We start from the raw sequence: 19,251 nt of genomic DNA, 5'->3' as shown, positions 1-19,251 counted from the left end.
TCCCTTTTAGATGTGCCAGTCACACTGAGTTGCGTTAAATGATACAAAACAAAATGATTGACATAATATGACATCTTTATACAGTTGATCTAAGGTACTATGGTTGCTTTGAAATTTGCAAACCATATGAAGAAACCAGGAATAGAATATTTCAAATATTTTAATAAGTTTTGAAATTTAGACTCAAGACAGCTAAAACAACAAATACATTTTGAGTTAAGTTGTTGAGTGTGAGGAGAAGGAAAAAAAAGTGTGCTGGTAGTGTGTCCTTTATCATCCTGCAGATCTGTTCTTTCCTTATGATATTTAATGAAATAAGTCACCAGTCGGACCCTTCATCATATGTATGGCTCAGATAAAAAGTAAATATTTTAACGGCATTTGGGCAAACTGCAGCGTTGACTCTGTTATTCAATTTGTAGATGGTGCAAAGGAAACATGCTGGAATCTACATTTGGAAAACTCCATGAAATTTATTACTAATTGAGTATTGCTTTCCTCACAGCTGCTGAAATGGAGATACAATATCATATTGAGTTCTTTGGAGATATTTTCAGAATAGTTTATGATTCTGAATTTATCCCCAAGCAGAAAATATGCACATTGTAGTATTTCAGGATATTCAGCAAATTCCTGTGGTTTAAGTCATTGAAATGCCATTCCTCGCCTGATTCTGCCTTGCCCCTGGCTCTCCAAATGAGAGTGTTTCTGAACTGGCCAGTGACATCAGCAAAAAGCTGGATCACTTCCCCTGTTCATTCCATGCATCTGTTCCCAACATGCTCTGCCTCTATTGTTTTTGGAAGGTTGGTGAAAAATACACACTAGATGGAAGAAGACACCCATATCCAATATAAAATATAAAATTTGTAGATATTTATAAGTTGGTGATCAACCTACCCTATGAAGCATTAGGCTATCTTATATTTCCAGGGTTATCATCTTCTTCAGTTCTGTATGCACTAGCATCTCTGGTTGCCTGTAATTGCCATAAATAAGACTTGAAACTTCTTGTTTTTCATGCGAGGTCACTTACACTGCAGTGCTGCACAACAGCTGTATCTTTCCAGATTGAGCTGAACAGGAAGAAGGTCGTTTATCTTCAGAAATGCTTCTTTCCCTGGCTGGGAAAGGTCATCTCTGTGACTCTTTCTTCAGTTGCGTTCTCCCAGGTGACTTCTGGTGGTTCCATGGTTTAAGTCTAGGAAAAGGATGTTTCCAGCTAATCTAGCAGGTTTCCTTCACTGTGTGTGGTGAAAGTAACTTCACTGTAATCTGGTGGAGAGTCCAGATCTCAGCCTTTTGAATTAGGCTTCAGCTAACCTTTGTGAAAGGTAGTCTTTTTTTTTTTTTTTTTTCTGACATTTTTAAAGAATTCTCACAACATCTACAGGCTGACCTATTTCTTCTCCCTTTTTTTATCGCCTCCATTTTCTTTTCACTAACAGGCCTCCCTGGAGCAGAATAACCTTCTAAAATTCCTCTCTGTCTCTATGAATGCTGTTCTTCTGACTTACTACTTTTTTTTAACATCTTCCCATAAATTATTTTTAAGACTATGAAGTTATTATAACATACTTATTCTGTCAATTTATTCAAATTATTGTATGGTGTTTCATCTCTAGGGAGAGTTCCTGTTCTACATGTGAACCAGAGTTGAGTGCATGGGTTAGTGTTTACTACTTTTTTTTTTTTTAATTTACTGAGATACTGCTGGCATTTAATTACATGAAAAGACAGAGTACATTTATGTCAGCATGAATTAGCAATGTAGAAACAGTTATCAACAAAGGGTAGTTTACATTCAGAAAAAATGCCTGAAGAGGCAAATATGTGGTTTTAAATTATCTTGACTACCTCTGAAGATGATGAAAAAATCTTGTCCTCAAGAGTCTTTGTCCTTGATACATACTAAAGTTCTTCAATTGACAGAATCCTGAAAATAAAATGATTACTGTCAAAGGAATCTGGTTTTAAATTGTAAAAACCTCATCCAGAGTTTTGCCTTTTTTTCTTTTTCTTTTTCTTTTTTTTTTTTTTTTTAGCTTATTTCCAGTAAGCAACTGCCACATTACAGGACTATGGAAACATAAAAAATGCTGAGAAGAACTCATGTATATTTTCAATAAATGGTCATTGAACATAACTATTCTACACAATAACTATTCTACAACTGGAAAACTGTTTAGCTACCTGGACTCAACATGATTTATATTTAACATCTCTTACAGATTAAGTAAAAATATTTAAGTTTTGATACAAGTGATTTCTTGTTTTATTTATCACCGTTGTGGTCAAGTTCTGTCATTAAGAGCCTGGAGTGGAGAGAATAATTTTACTTTATTCAGTATCCTAATTTATCTTAATAAGGCCTGCAGTGTGCCCCTGACAGGCAAATAAAAAGTGAAATAAACTGTTTTCACCTCTGTCCCAATCACCTAAATGGACTTGGCAGTTTTCCGGAAAAATAGAAAATGGCATATAAAGAAAAGAAATATAACATTGACCGTGGGTCCTGCTTTCATTAAGTTATCTAAAATGCTACCAAACTACTATGGCTCTTCAAATTGCATCCTGGCTGCCTTTTCCAAATGGACTTTGCTCTGTCTTGTCCTTAGAAGAGGGTTCCTGTCCTTGGCTCGCTGCAGGCACCATTGCTGAGCAATGTGCTTCAAGCAACATCACATTTTACTCTCAGTGTCAGCCCCAGCTGTAATGTTTTATTGGGGCCACAAGCAGGGTTGGAGGGGTTGAGCATGTATTTCTAGTGGATTGCTGTCCTGGAGGAAGAAAAAGCAGCGAAAGTTATTTTGAGTAAGGAAAGAAAGCCGTGCTTATTTGGTGCATGGTGCATTTGCTTTGTACAGGGTACACCTGGGAGTGGACTAAAAGAAGCATAAATTTATGTTTACAAATTTAAACAGATATTCTGAAATCAAGGAGGAACAGAATGTTGCAGATGAAAAAGTGAAATTTTGAGAAATCTGTGAGGAAAGAGGGAAGTTAATGACAGAGCAAGGAATCTGGCTTGCCTAAAACCTTAACGGTCCCCACTGAATCTCTGCATTCATCCTCTTAAATATCGCTGATACGTCAGGACAGTGTGGTTTTATGAAAAAGCACATTCCTTTGGAGCAGCAAAAGATACCAGCAGCCAATTCCTTTCTATCTCATCTAGATGTGAAAGTGGGCATTTCTTTTGGATATCTGCTTAGCAGTTCGCAGGAAAAAATCTACCTTTTGTTCTTTTGTGTTCTTGTGGAATTGGTCCTGATATTTCAGTAGCTGAATACAGTCTGCCTTAAGTACACAACTGAAGGATTGCTCCTTTTTCATTGATTTTGTTCTGTTGGCAACCGCTTTTTAGTGAAAGCTCAGTCTTTCTGATGTTGAAGAACCTGCAAGAAGCAAAAAAAAAGATTATTTCTAATTACAAGAATAAAATATGTCTAATTTGAAGAATAACTTAATGCTTTTCAATTCAATGAAAATGTCATAGTAGAAAATCCACTTATGTGCCTGATGTCAATAGGCATGAACTATTTCTGAGTTTCTAGAAATGCTTTAGTTTTATTCAAATAGCATCTTGTGTTCCCATGCACATCTTCCAGAGGCACTTCTTGGCACAACGCTTCCCGGTACCCCATGGACAGGAATTAATTTATGCTCACAGAAAACTTGAGAGAGAAGTTACATTATTTCTTCTATGTGTTTGGCTTACAAAATCAGAGGTTGAGGATAGCACTAATTGGTAAGCAACTTCCAGTTTATTTTAGATGAAGCTCTAAGTGATTTGGCCAAGCTTATGTAGAACATCTATGGAAGAATCCACTTTACCAAATTCTGGATGCTATAATACTTTCCCTTCAATCTGATAGTGAAATATAGGCGCATGAAAAAAATACTATGTTCAAGATAATGTCTTAAAATGGCACAAATGTGAACTGAAAAGAGAAATGGATTATCTTTCTCTCCCAAGGGAGAGAGATTCATTTCAGAGAAATGAGTGACTTATTTTGCTGACTGCCAGTGGTAGGTAACAATGCAATTCAATAATTGAATACCAGGTTTGAATAGATAGAAAATTAATCTTCAGCCACAGTCTCCCGTGGGACCTTCCTGTGCCAATATTGATTGCGTTTCAGTTCCTGCCTCAAGAGAAATTGGTTGGAGTTAGATTTTAATTGTATTCACATGCCAGATTACTTTCTTTCAAAATATGTGTTACTTTTCTGAAAAACAAAGTTTAAAAACTTTGCATTAAAGTATTAAAAGTGTAGCCACCAATGCAGCAATCTACTCAGGCTTTTAGTAGGCATATCAGACTTATATCATTAATAACATTGCATTTTCTTTATTCATCTTTCCTTACCTTTTTAAAATTCAGATGTTATTTACGTGTAATTTAGACTTTTAACAACTGAAAACTACAGAATTCTTACTGAAAGTAGAAGTATGTATAGCAATTAATGGATGTTGAGGGCCTGGCATAGCATTAGTTTTGCTGGTGAGGAAGCAGAATCCTAAGCGAGTGCAACACCACCTTGCCCATAATGCTGCCCGTATTTGCTGTTGCATCCTAGAATGAGTTCAGGCATCTTTAGATTTAATAGTAAAATTCATGCTCTATCAAGGGACCTATAGGACTTTTGGATTATTTGGTCATTTAGTGCATCTAGGTTGCCTGGGTGGGTGGTTTCGCTGCCAGGTTCTACTTACTCCTAGAACAGGTCAGCAGTAGGGTTGTAAAGGCTTCTAGATAATTTTAGGTAGTTCTGTTAGGTCCAATGTTTTGCACTGCAGAGTCATAACACACATTTGGAGCAAGTGAATCAGTTAAATTGAGAACAGAGAGTCTGTGAGTTGCCAGATCCATCTTGTTCTTGTTTTGCTATTATGTAATATTGTTGGGTAAAATATTATGAACATTTTTTGGGAGGATGCCCATTGTTTTAGGAGGAATAAGTATACTGTTAGAAATGTGGGACTAGATTTTGTGGTTGGATTATTAAATCCTACAAGTTTTCCACAGCTTACCCAAATTTTTGCATCTTGAATATTCTTCCATAGCTATGAGTGATGGGAGAGTCTGAAGTTAATACCTATAACTGGGAATGAAATTAAAATACCCAGAAGAAGAAAGATGATGATTCTATGTTCAGATGCTGAATTCCCACAGGATTTTCAACCAAAAATCTCAGTATATTGTAGTAACAAAACTTCTATGCAATGTCAATTTGGATGAATATACCCTGATTCTCTTTTACTGCCTACCAAGTATTTCTTGTGGAAAACTAGTTGGGAGAAATCTCATGACAGCTACTCATTCTGGTGTTTTATTAGCTTGACAGTCCTAGGCATTTTTTTCTGAAGCATTCTCTGAAAACATTGAGAGGATGTAATTGCTGGTGATAATTCCAGAAATAAATTAGTGTGTTAGGCTTTTTTAATCAAGCTGTTTGCAGGCATGTGAGAAGTTCTCTCACATTAACAAGCAATTGTTGTGATCGTATTTGCAGTCTTAGACAAACTCATCACTTTGAGCAGCATGAAGCCAGAAGATAACTTAGGGGAAGAATTCCAGAATTTGTTTAATGTTAGTTAGCATTTCAGACATTGATAAAAATTATCCCTTCTGAACATTTAGAAGAAAAGAAGTGTAAGAATTGAGCCAAATTACATTGTCTGAAGCTATCATAATGTTGTGTCATTTCAAATCACAAAACAGCTATAAACTATCACTGAATTTGTCTCTACACGTTTGAAGGTGAATTGTACCAATGTTACTTTTGGAGATACACTTGATTCCATTAGCCTTTTAAAATACAGTGACTGCTGTACTGTACCAAAACATTTCAGGCCTGCTTTTCTAATTCAAGTTCAAAGCTAGAACAGTACTTTCTTAGTAGTATCTAAATGCAAAACTCCAATATTTGGAAGTTTTCTGGCAACCTTTAGACATTTTGTAGATATCTTTGTTAGAACTGTTCATGAAAATAATTGTACGTGGACGAAAGTGCATGTAAAGGTCACCATTTGGCCTTGGATTTGCCACATACCTTACATCCATCTATATTACTTAGCACCATAAATTATAGAATCATAGAATGCTTAAGGTTGGAAGGGACCTCTAGAGATCATCTAGTCCAACCCCCCTGCACACGCAGGGTCACCTAGAGCACGTGGCACAGGACTGTGTCCAAGCGGGTGTGGAAGATCTCCAGAGAAGGAGGCTCCACAACCTCTCTGGGCAGCCTGTTCCAGTGCTCTGTTGCCCTCACTGTTAAGAAAATTTAATACTTGACAATAGAGTTAGGACAGAGAAAATAACTACAATGTCATCTTAGTTAGGATCAGGAGTTCAGTAAATCTGTTTGTCCCACTTCCTGTATTTCACAGACCCTGCAAACTGGATTTCAAGTGAAACCAAACTAGAAAATGCACAGGACCGGTTCCTACTTTTTTAAATCATAACCTCTAAAATGCATTTCTTTGGGTTTGCAAATACCAACAGGTATTTCCCTCTCAGTACCCACTGGAGCTTGACATGATAGAACCTTTTCTGGCTCTATACTGAGTATTAAGAATAGTGTCTTCCTTTCCTTCTCATCCACTGAAGAAGTTGTGTTAAGTGATAATGAACAAATGTAACTACAAACAAGTCTACAAACAATAACATTAACAGAAAGATACACAGAAGTTAAGCTGTAGAAAAACAACCATTATTGAGTGTTCACCTTCTTCTCTTCCAGAAGTTTAATGGACTTGGATTTTGAGACTCAGCTGACCTAATTTTAGGCAGCTGTGTTGCAAGTACATACAGCTAAGCTAATTGCCCCAGGCTACCCTTGCAGTTAGAGGAAACAAGGAGGCACACCTCCATCATGATCCATCTCATGGGAAAATAGGTATGAAATTAAGATGGGATGATTTGCACTCTGAAAGTGCCACCTTCTCTTTATTAACTATGAAGGCAGGGAGCCTGGGATGATCAGCTGAAGACAACAGAGAAGACAACAGAGATCACAGGTTGGCTGAAATCTGTCCTTTGTGTTTCTGAAGGGAACCGGCTCCCTGAAAGCCCTCTGAGATGTCTGCATACTTCCAGCAGTGTTTGAGCCTGTGTTTAACATTATATTTGTCTGATCTCCTGTAATGAAGCAGATGAGGGAATTGTATTTTTATTAGATTATTTGTTGGTGACTTAAACTTTAATCGTCTATACTTCAGTAGTGGATAACTGACATGGTGAAAGCCTACAAGGAATAACCTCAATACACATATGCTTGGCTGTTCAGATGTTTCCCGGTCCACATGGTTTTTCAGACTATAACATATCTTCAAAAAAAATGACTCTGCAATATAAAAAAAACTCTTTATTTTGCATGAAATTACTGTCCTAAGTAATTATTTGGTCTCATGGTTGATTCATTATTAACTTAAGTGGCCGTCTGAGTGTGTGGTGAGGCTGGCTGTAGTGCTGCAGCTGAAGCTGATGAAGGTGCTATCTGCATCTTTGCTAGTTCCTGCTACTTTCCACAATTCAGTCTATGTAGTTGAGTTTTCCCAGAAAAACTCCAGGAAAAAAAAGTCAAAATTAAAAAAAAAATAGTCCAAAAGAGTGAAGTGGGTTGGAAGGAAGCAAGAAGTTGTGATGCTGGTAGATATGGTAGATTGGCAATCTGAGGCAGGCCGGTTGTGGGGAGTACTTAAGCTTTTGGGAACAGTTCCATCCTGTTGATTGTAGCCAGAAAAGTTCATGGGATTTTTATCAAGGCTTTTCAATAAAGGAAACCAATGACCAGAACCTGTTACAGTGAGAAGTCCTAAAGAGGCTTTATTTTCTTTTCTGTGTCTCGTTGTATACCACTATTGGTCAAAATCTGCTTATGAAATGTACATAACTTTAAGATGGTGATATAACTTGCGAACATTTGATCTACTATATAATTGACAGAAGGGAAATTGAGATCTACCATATTTATATTCAGTACAAATTATTGTATAATTTGTATAATAAAAATATATGTGTATGTCTAATAAAAATTCCATGTGCTTGTAAAATTTAAGTGTATAAAGTGTTAGATTCTTACTTTATTTTCTGCAGCTCTTTGCTTCACTGACTTTTACTAGGTAACTTGTAATTGTAATTTGGTAACTAGGTAATTTGTAATTTGTAACAAATTAAATACAAATTACTTGTAACAAATCAAATACAAATGGTTTTGGACCTGGAGAAAAATAGTCTGTTTATAGACAGATGCAAAACTTTAGCTACTAAAGAAAGACTGAGTCTTTACGCAAATAGAGACAAAAGTAAACGGAATTGTTTTTAGCATACTTTGTAATATATTGACTGGTACATCTCTTTCTTTAAAAAGCCTGAAAAGAATGATACTGAATCTGGCAGCCAGAGAATCAGACCAGTGTTCGAAGAAGATCCTGTTTTCCGACGGCAAACTTCTTACCAACACGCAGCAGTCCACATACCAACAGATATCTACGAAGGCTGTAAGTAGCATGTGAATAAAATGATGTTGTTATAACAGTACACTTATTATTTGTGCCTTGTTCTTGAAAATATCTGTCTTTAATAAGTGACAATGTGCACTTTGTGTGCAGGATAAAAGAGAAGGGACAGGCCATTGGCTTGGCTTCTGTGTGTAGAGTATTGATGCTTTGGTGCTAAACTGTTATAAAACAGGCATGAAATCATTAGAACTTTTAAAAACGAAACAAACTTTGATATAAGATGTCATCATCACAGTCTTAAAATGTTTTGCTATTGCATTGAATTTGCTATTTTGAGTGCTATATCTTAAAGACAATTATATTTCATAGAAATATGCATTATATGATGTTATTTATGTACATTGCAGGCCATATATCTAAAAATAAGGACTGTGACTTCCATAGAAAGAAACTTTCGTATCTAAACAAAAATGTGAGTTTTTTTCAGAGAGGTACAATAGCTTCTGGAGAGAGCATGTGCAATATAAATCGTTCATGAGAAATTCATAATTCTTTTAGGCTGTCTGTCACATTAGCTGCCAGGGAAGTGGAGTGCCTAAACGGTAATGATTTATACCTAAAGAACAGCAAGTAAAACACATCAGGGTTAATTCTGCAACAGCCCCTCATAGCATAACAACTAACTAATAAATTTATAGTTGAAATTTCCAGAGTTAAAACCTTAAAATTTGCAGGTTTTGTACCAGTAAACATTTAGTCAGGAGCAGGTTTCTGTTACAGTTACAAAGTTTGTGTGTCACCTGAAACACAATAAGCAAAACGGAATGCAGATTTCTGATGCTAGAGGTTAATTTTCTTTACACAAACAATTTTATCTGCCAACATTCATTTTTAATTTATAATCCTGAAAAGGGTGATAACATGTCTTGAACATGACATAAAATGACAATTGATGTTGTCATTTTTTTCCTGTGCATGTGAGTTAAATTGTCACTTTTTGATAGAGCTTTCAGTGCCTACTATACCAGAAAATAGTTGTACATTTTGACAATAGTTTGATTTGTAGTTCCTTGACTCATTGCAGTCTGCTGGTGAACACTTAGAAAGAGTGATTACAACAACGGCTTCAGGGAAACTATGGATGAGACACAATTTACAGCTTTTAGAGCTCTAAAGTGAGGATTTTCCTGAGTGAATAACACCTTGGAAAACAGATTTTATGTTTTTCCTCTTGTTATCTATCTTTTGTAGAATGCCAAAAGAAAAAGAGTTGATGCTGTATGTATCTCTCAGAACAATTTTCAGTGATATTTGAATTCCCTTTTCTTTGAGATTGGCCCTAGTTTTTATTGCCTCTTATGGCAGCAGGTCAGTGTTCCCAGGGGAGAGAGAGACAATTATCATAAGAAACAGCTGGATTCCTGAGTCTGAATTTTCACTTGTGTCTGTTAATCGCAAGTTAAACCAGGTTGTTTTCTTGCTGAAGCTGAAAATTTTGGAATGACTGACTCTTAGGCAATAAAAATAGTATTCTATGCCTGCATATTCAGGGAGGTGCTTACTTTGAAATTCAGTGACAGTATTTTTGTGAAACATCCCCTTTTGCTTTATCATAGAAATGTGTGATGAATCTTTACTTAATGACCATTCGCTAACATCTAGATTGTTACTTTGGCTCAGTCCGGTGCAGAAAGAAATACTATGCAAATGATCTTACTCTGTTCCATGTATCTGATGTCAAAATCTCAGAAGATACAAGGAAAATTCAAGGAAGTTTGTTAGCCTTTTTGTTGTTTTTTTGTGAGGTTTTTGTTTGTTTTGTTTTTGTTGTTCCTGCTTCACTTCCTCTGAATCAGAAGTTTAAATTATTTCCACCAGTCACAATTTAACTCACATTAGAGTCAGATTGGTGGTGTTTATATGCAGACAGCAATGTCTTTGGTGTGATGGCATCACTTTGGACACATTTGGACAAATACCAACAAATGAAAAAGATTTCCCCTGCCCAGAGTTTATCAGACCAGTCATAAATAAACTTGTGATTAATTGGTGGTTCATTTAGCTTGATGATTAAAAAACAAAATGCAAGCTGTTCATCTTGCCCACTTATTGGAATGACAGTCAAAGTTTTGCTCTCCTTAAAACCTCTTCAGATGTGTATTATTTTTTGGTAGTAAGCTTGACAGTAAGCATCAGGTTTTGCCTTTCTAACTGTTTATCATTTGCAAAAGTTCATCTATTGATTTCTTGATATAATAATTCTTAGTGCTGGGAGACGGTCAAATTTTTTAGGAATAACTTGGAATATTGTTGATTTGATGCTACAGCAATTTGTATTACACTGTTTGCCTGGACTTGCTATACTATTCAACAATTACTGAAAATCTGGGGTTTATCAGACACAGATAGAAATATTTTTGGGGAAGAAATTTTGAAATGTTGGGAAATAAAGTCAAGAGAGCAAGAATACCCTTCTCCTACCCTCTCTCAACACATACACACGCACACACACTAGAAAATCATCTGTGTAGGTAACAGAAAAGGCTTATTCAGGGAGCTATATTCAGCTATATGTTGATAACGGGCTCATGTAAATATTTTGGAGTGCTACATCAGCATTCCTGAAAAGAGCAAAGGAGTAATAAAACTCCTTTGTGCCTTACGCACTTCATTTAAAGAAGAATTTAGTGTGTTTGTTGTTTATTGCATGCTAGCAACAAGGATTTTTTTTCTTTGGAATTACTTGTTTTGAAAGATTAATGCTATTAAATTCATATACTGGTGATAGCTGAAAGTCTGATTTTTTTTTTTCCTTTATCCGTCTAAAGGTTGTTAAGGATATCAAATATTGCTGTCTTACTACAGCTGAAATTGAAAGAAGAGTGGCATATTTTTGACTCTTGATGGTTGTTTTCTGTTCACATCTTTGGAATTTAATGACACTTTTTGCTTTAGAAATAGAAGTTGGATTATATGACTGTGTATGTCTCGTGCAGCTGACATAATGACTGTTTGTTCTATTTTTGGTTTTATTTTTTAATCTTTTTATCAGTGAGCTATTCGGGTGGGAGGGAGAATATAATGAGTGAAGTAGACCTTTAAACAAATTCTCTGTCAGCCTGTTTTAAATACCAAACTGTATGGCTTGGGGTAAGGATAAAGCAAATGTTAGTTCCAGCCAAGTCCCTGTGTGCAACAACCCTGACTGGCTGCTTTCAGTATTAAACCTGGAAGGAAACTACTGAAGCATAAACCTAAGCCAAGAACTCCAGGGTCAGTATTACTTTCACGTTCTGAATATTATGTTATTAATTTAATATGAGTAGCTTGTTAAAGAAAGAAAATCTTTCTAATTTAAAAAGAGACTTGAGAACAGAGGGTTGCAAGAGCTATAGCATCAGGAGAACAGAAAATATAGGAGCATGACTAATTTAGTGGCTAGTGTCTTCTGCTGAGTTTAGTGTGAACTGCCAAATACAATTTTATTATTATTATTATAAATACAGCTCACAAGTGTGATTTAACTTTCCTCTCAGTTCTAGATACCAAACTTAGATATAGTAGAAGAAGTTGGAGGGAGGATGAATGGGATGTAAAAGAAGATTCTGTTTTTTTCTTTCTCCTTTCTGAAATCAAATCAGTTCGTATAACTTGGGGAAATTTAAACAGCAATTTTTTCCTTGAACTAAGAGTTCATCTGCATATACCATAATTAATACCATAGTTAATATAATATACCATTGTTTTCCAAAATACTCAAAGGTCTCCTAATTGTGGTTCACTTTTTGAACATCATGTTGAGAGGTGAAAAGTCATACCAGAAGCCAAGCCAGTGATAAATTGTTAAACTGGTAATTGTGGTTCCGATTTAAATAAAAAGGAACCCTTAAAATGAACAGACTTTTCAGAGTCCCTTTTCTGCTAAGTTCTTTGTTTTTGAAACTCCAGGGATTTAGGCAGAAAGATGCCAAAACAGTTCCATGTTCTAAGATTTTAGTGTAGAACATTGATTAGCTGAGTTGGTAATAAAATGTGAAAAAAAATATTTTCTGGTAATTTAAAATAAATGTGGATTATCATTACGATTGTATGTGGTTGCCTTCCACTCCACATACCCATACAGAACTATCTTGTACGTTAACACAAATGTCAAAATTCCAGTGTTTTTTAGGCAGTTCAACTGAGTAATAAATGTTGAAGCTGTGCACACTGCCAGCATCTATTTTGAGCCCAAATGATTACTGCTGTTCCTCAGATCTCTTTCCGTTGCTTCTGCAATATTTTCTTTTATGCACAGCTTAGAATAGCAATTAGTATCAAATCCTCTTGTGCCAAGAGGGGAAATTTGGCTCTGCAGCAAACTTGGTCATGTTCTTCTGGCAAAGACAGCTAACACTGGCATTTGCATTTTAAAATAAAGAGTGAAAAGCAGAGTGCTCTGAATATCGGTAGATCTTTAATTACTGGACATATGAGAAAATAAATAAATAAACAGCGGCCTTACTGAGAGTATTTGATGCTGTTGTGTGAGATCCTGCCTAAGCAGGAGCCAGTGAGAGGATTCTTCATTTCATAAATCTTGCTCAGCTTTTCAAAATAGGTTGCTACGGTGTGTCTGTGCAATCCAAGCCCTGTTATTTGTCTCCCTGGAAGGGAAAATGTCATCTTAGACCTTTGTTCAGCCGCATCACTTAGGAGCTTGAGCAGATGTGAGAAGTGACAACTCTGTTCTCAAATCTGCTATACAGTGAAGAAGAAGCACCAGCAGGTTGCACTCTGGCTTTCTGTGAGTGTGAATGACACATAAGTGCTTTTATAAGATTACCTGCACAAAGATAGATAGAGCCCTCTCTTTTTATAATCGTTTTGTCAAGCCTGTTCCTAGAAAGGTATAAAGGCATGTGGAAAGAGCTATTCGTTATATTTGCAAGCTTAGAATGTCAATAAGCGTTTGGATGTGTTTTATTCTCATCTTATAAATAGATGTGATAAGCTAAATTCACTAATGGGAAAAAAAAAGTATCTAGTATTATTTTAAATAATTAAGAGCTAACAAGTGCTTATGCAATAGCTTTATGGGAAAAAAGTATATCTAAGGGGGCTTAAAACGTAATTTAAGTGTGAGGATGAGAGAATTGGAAATATTACTTGGTGACTTGCTCTTCAGATTAATTTGGGTGTCTGCTATTCTCCTGATTCCAGCAAACATGTTTCTTATTTCATACAGTGTTGGTGTATTAAACTGAAGTATTAAAATGAAGTATCTCAATATGTACATGAGATCTAACAGAAGAGGAAGGAGTGGAGAAGGGCAGGAGAATCGTGGGCTCCCCCCTTTTCTCTCCCTGTTGAAACACAAGCCACCAGCTTGCTCTGGCTGTCAAGGATGTAACCTCTGCTATCCCTCTAGAGCCAGCACACGCGTGCAGGCGAGTTTTACTTCTACCCCTGCATATCTGTGCACATAATATTATCCAGGCCGAACATGCAAGTGGAAACATGGCATGAAGTTGTACAAGTCCTTAAAGATGAGGGGAAAAATGTTTTAAACGCAATATATGGTAGAAAGCATAAAGTAACTACTATATATGGCTAAGAATGAATCTATAAACAATAAAAATAATGTATTGCTACATGAAGCATTTGGGTTATTACTTCCTGAGCCTGTATCAATTGTAAAGGGGATGAAAAGAAATCCAAGATTTTTGCCTTGGAAAGTTATCTGTTTTCAGGTTTGAAATAAAATAAAACTTCCTTGAAATTTGTGAAATCATTTATTAATATAATATTAATACCATACTCAATACCATGCAGAATGTAGCTTAAAGTACATTGTTACTACCTCTGTATTTTGTGTTACCTGACTCATTGATGATCCACCTCATACTTTTTTTCCCATATAACATCATTTACTGTAATAGACAATAGAACAAAATATTCTATCATTTAGTAATGAGGTGCTGCTCAGGCAAAACATAAATCATAGCTTTTGTTTTCCCTTTATTGGAGAGTATTCCATGAAGTATGGACAATTTTAATGTAGGCATTTCTGTTTAAAACACACACATGAACATGTGCCTGCACACATGCACACAACCTAAGATGTTTCAATAATTAATACTATCTAAGTATTAATTTTCAGCTTGTATAGTATTCAGATGTTCATTTTAGAATATATTATATTTTTTGTAACATGTAGTTATCTTGCATCAGTTAATTTGAAATTCAGGTTAGATTGTTGTGTTCTTATGATGTTATTCAACTAATGTTAAAAAATTTTAGTTGTTTCTCTGTGTCAAAACTTGTGTTCTGCCAAATTAGTATGTTTATTTTTTTTCTGTCTGGAACTGCTGCCTTTTAAGACTTCTGTCACTAATAATAGATTAGTTTCATTTGTTTTCCACGTTGCCTTCCCTGAGATCTCTTCGTCCTTTAGTCTGCTTGCACCATATTTCCTTCTTCTTTTGCATCAAATTCAGCCCTAGAAATTCCTTAGTAATTACAGTCTTGCAGATTTTAGCACACTCCCTCTGGAATCCTTTTTAACCTCAATGTGGATGCATTTTCTAACTGATACATGATGTATTCTTCTGTTAGCAGCATTAGCTCTTGTCCTCCATCCTAATGAGAAGCCCATGCTCATCATTTAGTTTTCTTAAGATTACTCCAAAACTCTATCCACCCTTTCTTTTTTCTTTCTGATAACAACTTTGTCTTCTCTCTTCTGTTTCATATCTGTTCATTCACTTTTTTTTTTCTTTTTTTTTTTCCTCCATGAGTTTGGTCTTCTGACTGTCTCCTCCTCCTCTTCCGCTTAAATTTGCGTTTTACCCATTTTTTCCTCTGTTGAATATTTTCTCTTTGGGAATTCCAACTTCCTCAGCTCTGTTCCTCTCTCAGGAGAAGGGATATCAGCATCATCTCTGCTTTGCCCTTACAGACAAGATTTCTTAACTATTAGCCAACTTATTCAGAACTTTCCCTTCTGATCCTCTTGCTCAGGAATCATCTGCAAGTTCTTTACATTTCTTTCATATCAATCACCTTTAGTATTTCATTGATTCACCAAGTGCGTCTCTGGTCATGTTTCATCTTCCTATCACATAATATTTCCTACATAGCTTTTGTCATGCTTCTGCTGAAGATAATGCACATCTTGCAGCCTTGGCATCCTGTCAGCTTGAGTGTGTCCTTTCCCTCTGGAGTCCCCTCTCATATGCTTCCTTAACCAATATTTATTACATTGCTTTAAATAAGAAAGTTAGAAAACTTACAAACTTGTTGAATTTTACATTTATTTTCTGGTAGCTTCTCTGTTTCTTGTTTGTTTTTGATAGTATTTGATTATTTTCCAGGATATAACTCTTTTGAAAATAAACACTGACCATCTTTAATCTAAAGAATCTAAAACAGTTATTATTCTTTTCTCTACTCTGTATAAAAATATTTCAGTTTCGCCTCCCAAGTATTTTTTTCAATGGAAAAATGTGCTGGAAAAAACAATTGCACATTATCCTTTGGCATGTTATACCTGACTTATAAGCTGATTCAATGTAACTGAACAAATTATGTAAATATTAAAGTGGGTTTATGCTTGAACTTTCTTGTTTATTAGCAGAATTTTTGATCTCAGACACAAAACTTCATTGAGACCATTGACTACCAGTTCTACTGGAGTTAGAATCCTACAAATGACTAGATTTAATGAGAGAAATAGCTTCTGAAATATTTCTGTTAATTCCCTTCTGTCATGCTGTCATGTAAATGGACATTTTTTCCACCTGTTTATATATATATATGTATATATATATGCACGTGTGTGTGTGTATACAAAACAGCTGCTTATATATATATATATATATACTTGAGAGACTTGAGAGAGAAGTTATATATATATAAGCAGCTGTTTTAAAGTGAGACCATGGCTTTTCGTTCAATCAGCAATACAGTGTTAAAGTTTTAATTCCACTAATGAACAGGGACATGCATCTCATTGCAAGTCAATTTTCAACTTGCAAGTTATTTATTTGAAAGGACTTATCTTGTACAGCTGGAAACATGATTCTTTTAAAACAATTATCTGTGTAACTATTCAACATGTAGATCTTTTTCACTGTAAGTTATTCACATTTTCTAACCTTCCAGCCTCTGCCCGTGAAGCACTAAGTGTCCTTGGTATGCATTTATTTCCAGGAGCATTTAAAAGCAGCTAGGACCGTTCAGGTCAGCAGCTTGCTCTGTGATAAACAGTGATCACAGGAAAGGAGTAGGAATGGGGGAAGGGGAAATCTAGACCTTGGCCTTCTCAGTTGGTGCTTGAAAATCAAAGGCACACTTGGGTATCTCAGCGTGATGGGAATAGCAAGTGACAGAGCACTCAGAGCTGAAGGAAAGAAGAAAATGAAATCTTAAATTAGAATAGCTTCCAAAACAGGCTGACAGAATGGCTCAAAACATTTTTTTTTTTTTTTAAGTCATATAGATCCTAGCGAATGGAAAGAAGGAAACAAGGATTGGGAATGCAAGAAGACATCTAAATTTCTGGATCTATCTTTTGGGTATTCCTGGACCCTGGTGGGTTCTTTGAAAAGTGCCCTCCAGTTTATACTTTTGACAGTATTTTGCCCAGAAATAAACACAGATCAGGTACATAGTCTTACCATGTTTTCATATTAGATGTACATGTATTCCTTGTTAGGAAACCCTAAGATGTAGATAAAGATAGTATTAATTAGCTCCGTCTTCCCTTTACGTATTGAAGTAAAAGAGAATTGTATCTTGACTTTAGTTGGGCTAGCATTTCACCTGAAACATCTAAATAAAATAAATTGACAGTAGTATTTCCAGTCTAACCTGTAAGTTACTTTTTCTGTGCACTTTCGATACAGTGAAAACTTGACAATAGTCACATTTGCAGTTAAAAATGTAACAGGAAATGAAAGAAAAAAAATCCTACAATTACAGTAAAAATAGCATATTAAATTGTTGGATCTTTTGTGATAGTAAAATAATAAAAAAAAAAAATCAATTGATTTCCTGTTGACAACTTATAAATGAGAAGGAATTGTGTCTTGGAAATTCCATTAGCTCCAACTTGAATATAGTAGTATGAGCACTGAATAAATGATATTTCATTGAAGGATGCCTACTCTACATTTAGAAGAGATTGGCTAGTGATATACAGCATAGTCATTAATTTTTTCTTTTATAATTTTAAATTTCATTTCCTGCATTCTCACCAACATGAGAAATTTACATTGTCTAACCATGAAAATCTTCTTGATTTGAAAACATGACAGGGATCTGGAAAGTGCATTTTGACATGCAAGCTAGATAGTTGCAACATTTATGTACATGGCTATTTACTTGATTTTAATGGTATGGGGTTTTTGGTGGTGGTGATGTTTTGACATTAATAATGTCTTTTTTTTTTTCCCCCTACACATCCAAATGTACTTGTGTGTCCACAAACAAAATAATGCTACCATTTGGATAAGTGTGTTTTCCCTGGATATGGTGAACACAGCTTTATTTTTATCATGCTATAGGTTTTGATGAATTACAGGTCTTGCTTGTGCTTTTTCTTCTTTCTTTTTAACTTTTTTTTTTTGTCTTTAGAGAATAACTTGCAAAAATTTAATTTTGAGCTTAAAGATGAATTAGTGCATAAAGTTGCACGTAAAAATGCCTTCTTGTGGGTATTTATGATACATGAGCCACAATGCATTTTTCTTGATATGTAGCTCAGAGCTGGTGCTGATTGCCATGGTGAAGAATCTACCAAGTCAAACCTCAGCATTCAATCATGTTGTGGTTGGTATTTTAAGATGGAAGGCAAAAAGAAGTGTAAAGGAAAATGATATTTTAAAATAACTATTTAGGATCATAAATTCTCGTATATATGGTTATTATGGTGTAAACCATAATTCTTTAAGTAGAAAGATGCTGGTATGTTGATAATCTCTTCTCTGAGAGTAATGTGGTTATATGGTGGTGTCTTGGCTTTTTGTATCTAGTGGGAAGATTCACACTTTGCAGACTGTTCTTTTTACAAGAGGAGTTGTGATTCTGTATAGACTACTTGTTTGCACTTAATAATTAGCTAACAAGAGATGCTTTTATTTAGAAAGGGCTCATAGGGCCAGGTTTCATTTCAAGCATCTAGCAAATTGCTGAATTCTTCTGCTTATATAAGATGACTAGGGTTCAGGAATGTAGAAAAGCAAAATGATGCAAGGAACTGTGTTTATCGTAGATTCAAATTTCCCTTTACCCAAAACATCAGATTCATTTCTTTAAGCTCTTAAAGCAGCATGTCTCATTGTGAGGAGCATTACAGCACCAAAGAGGTAGCAAGGTAGAAACCCGTGCAGATGAGCAGGAAAACTCTTCATGCTTCCAGAAGTCACACAGCCAGACAAACAAGGAACAGCCAACGAGCTGCATGATGTTGAGGAACCACTGCCTCTCCTGATGACCTTTAAAATAATAGAGGTGGTCCTTTAGCATGAAAATGTTGCCATCATGTCAGAAAGTTATGACAGCCAAGCAGCATCCATTCTTAAATTAAATATGTGTAATACAGGGATTATAATGAGTTGGTAAAGAATTTCAGAAAGGCAGAAGGTACTCAAATTTCTTCAAACAAATTGAGTCTGGAGTTATCTATAGGTTATCAAGCTGACAGCTTGGCTTGCTGTGGTGAAAGTCTTGATCATCTTGATCACACCTACTCATGCTGGTGTCTGTTTGTTGTTGTTGTTTTTGAGGATGAGCTTA

General features: G+C 35.5%; 1 protein-coding gene across 3 annotated transcripts in view; it reads left to right on the top strand.

Annotated features, from left to right (window-relative positions):
• CACNA2D1 (calcium voltage-gated channel auxiliary subunit alpha2delta 1) overlaps positions 1-19,251 on the top strand; it is a 341,896-nt gene that overhangs the window by 187,511 nt on the left and 135,134 nt on the right. For all 3 annotated transcript variants that reach the window (XM_088523514.1, XM_088523513.1, XM_088523511.1), the window contains exon 6: positions 8,382-8,511. In XM_088523514.1, coding sequence (XP_088379640.1) covers positions 8,382-8,511 — 130 coding nt within the window. The remainder of the gene's footprint in view (positions 1-8,381; positions 8,512-19,251) is intronic.

This window comes from Tinamus guttatus, unplaced genomic scaffold, assembly GCF_059628265.1.
Source record: "Tinamus guttatus ecotype Peru unplaced genomic scaffold, ASM5962826v1 Tinamus_guttatus_pri_ptg000193l, whole genome shotgun sequence".
Taxonomy (NCBI): Eukaryota; Metazoa; Chordata; class Aves; order Tinamiformes; family Tinamidae; genus Tinamus; species Tinamus guttatus.
The sequence above is the reverse complement of the archived record's forward strand: the minus strand, read 5'-3'. Positions and strand labels throughout refer to the sequence as shown.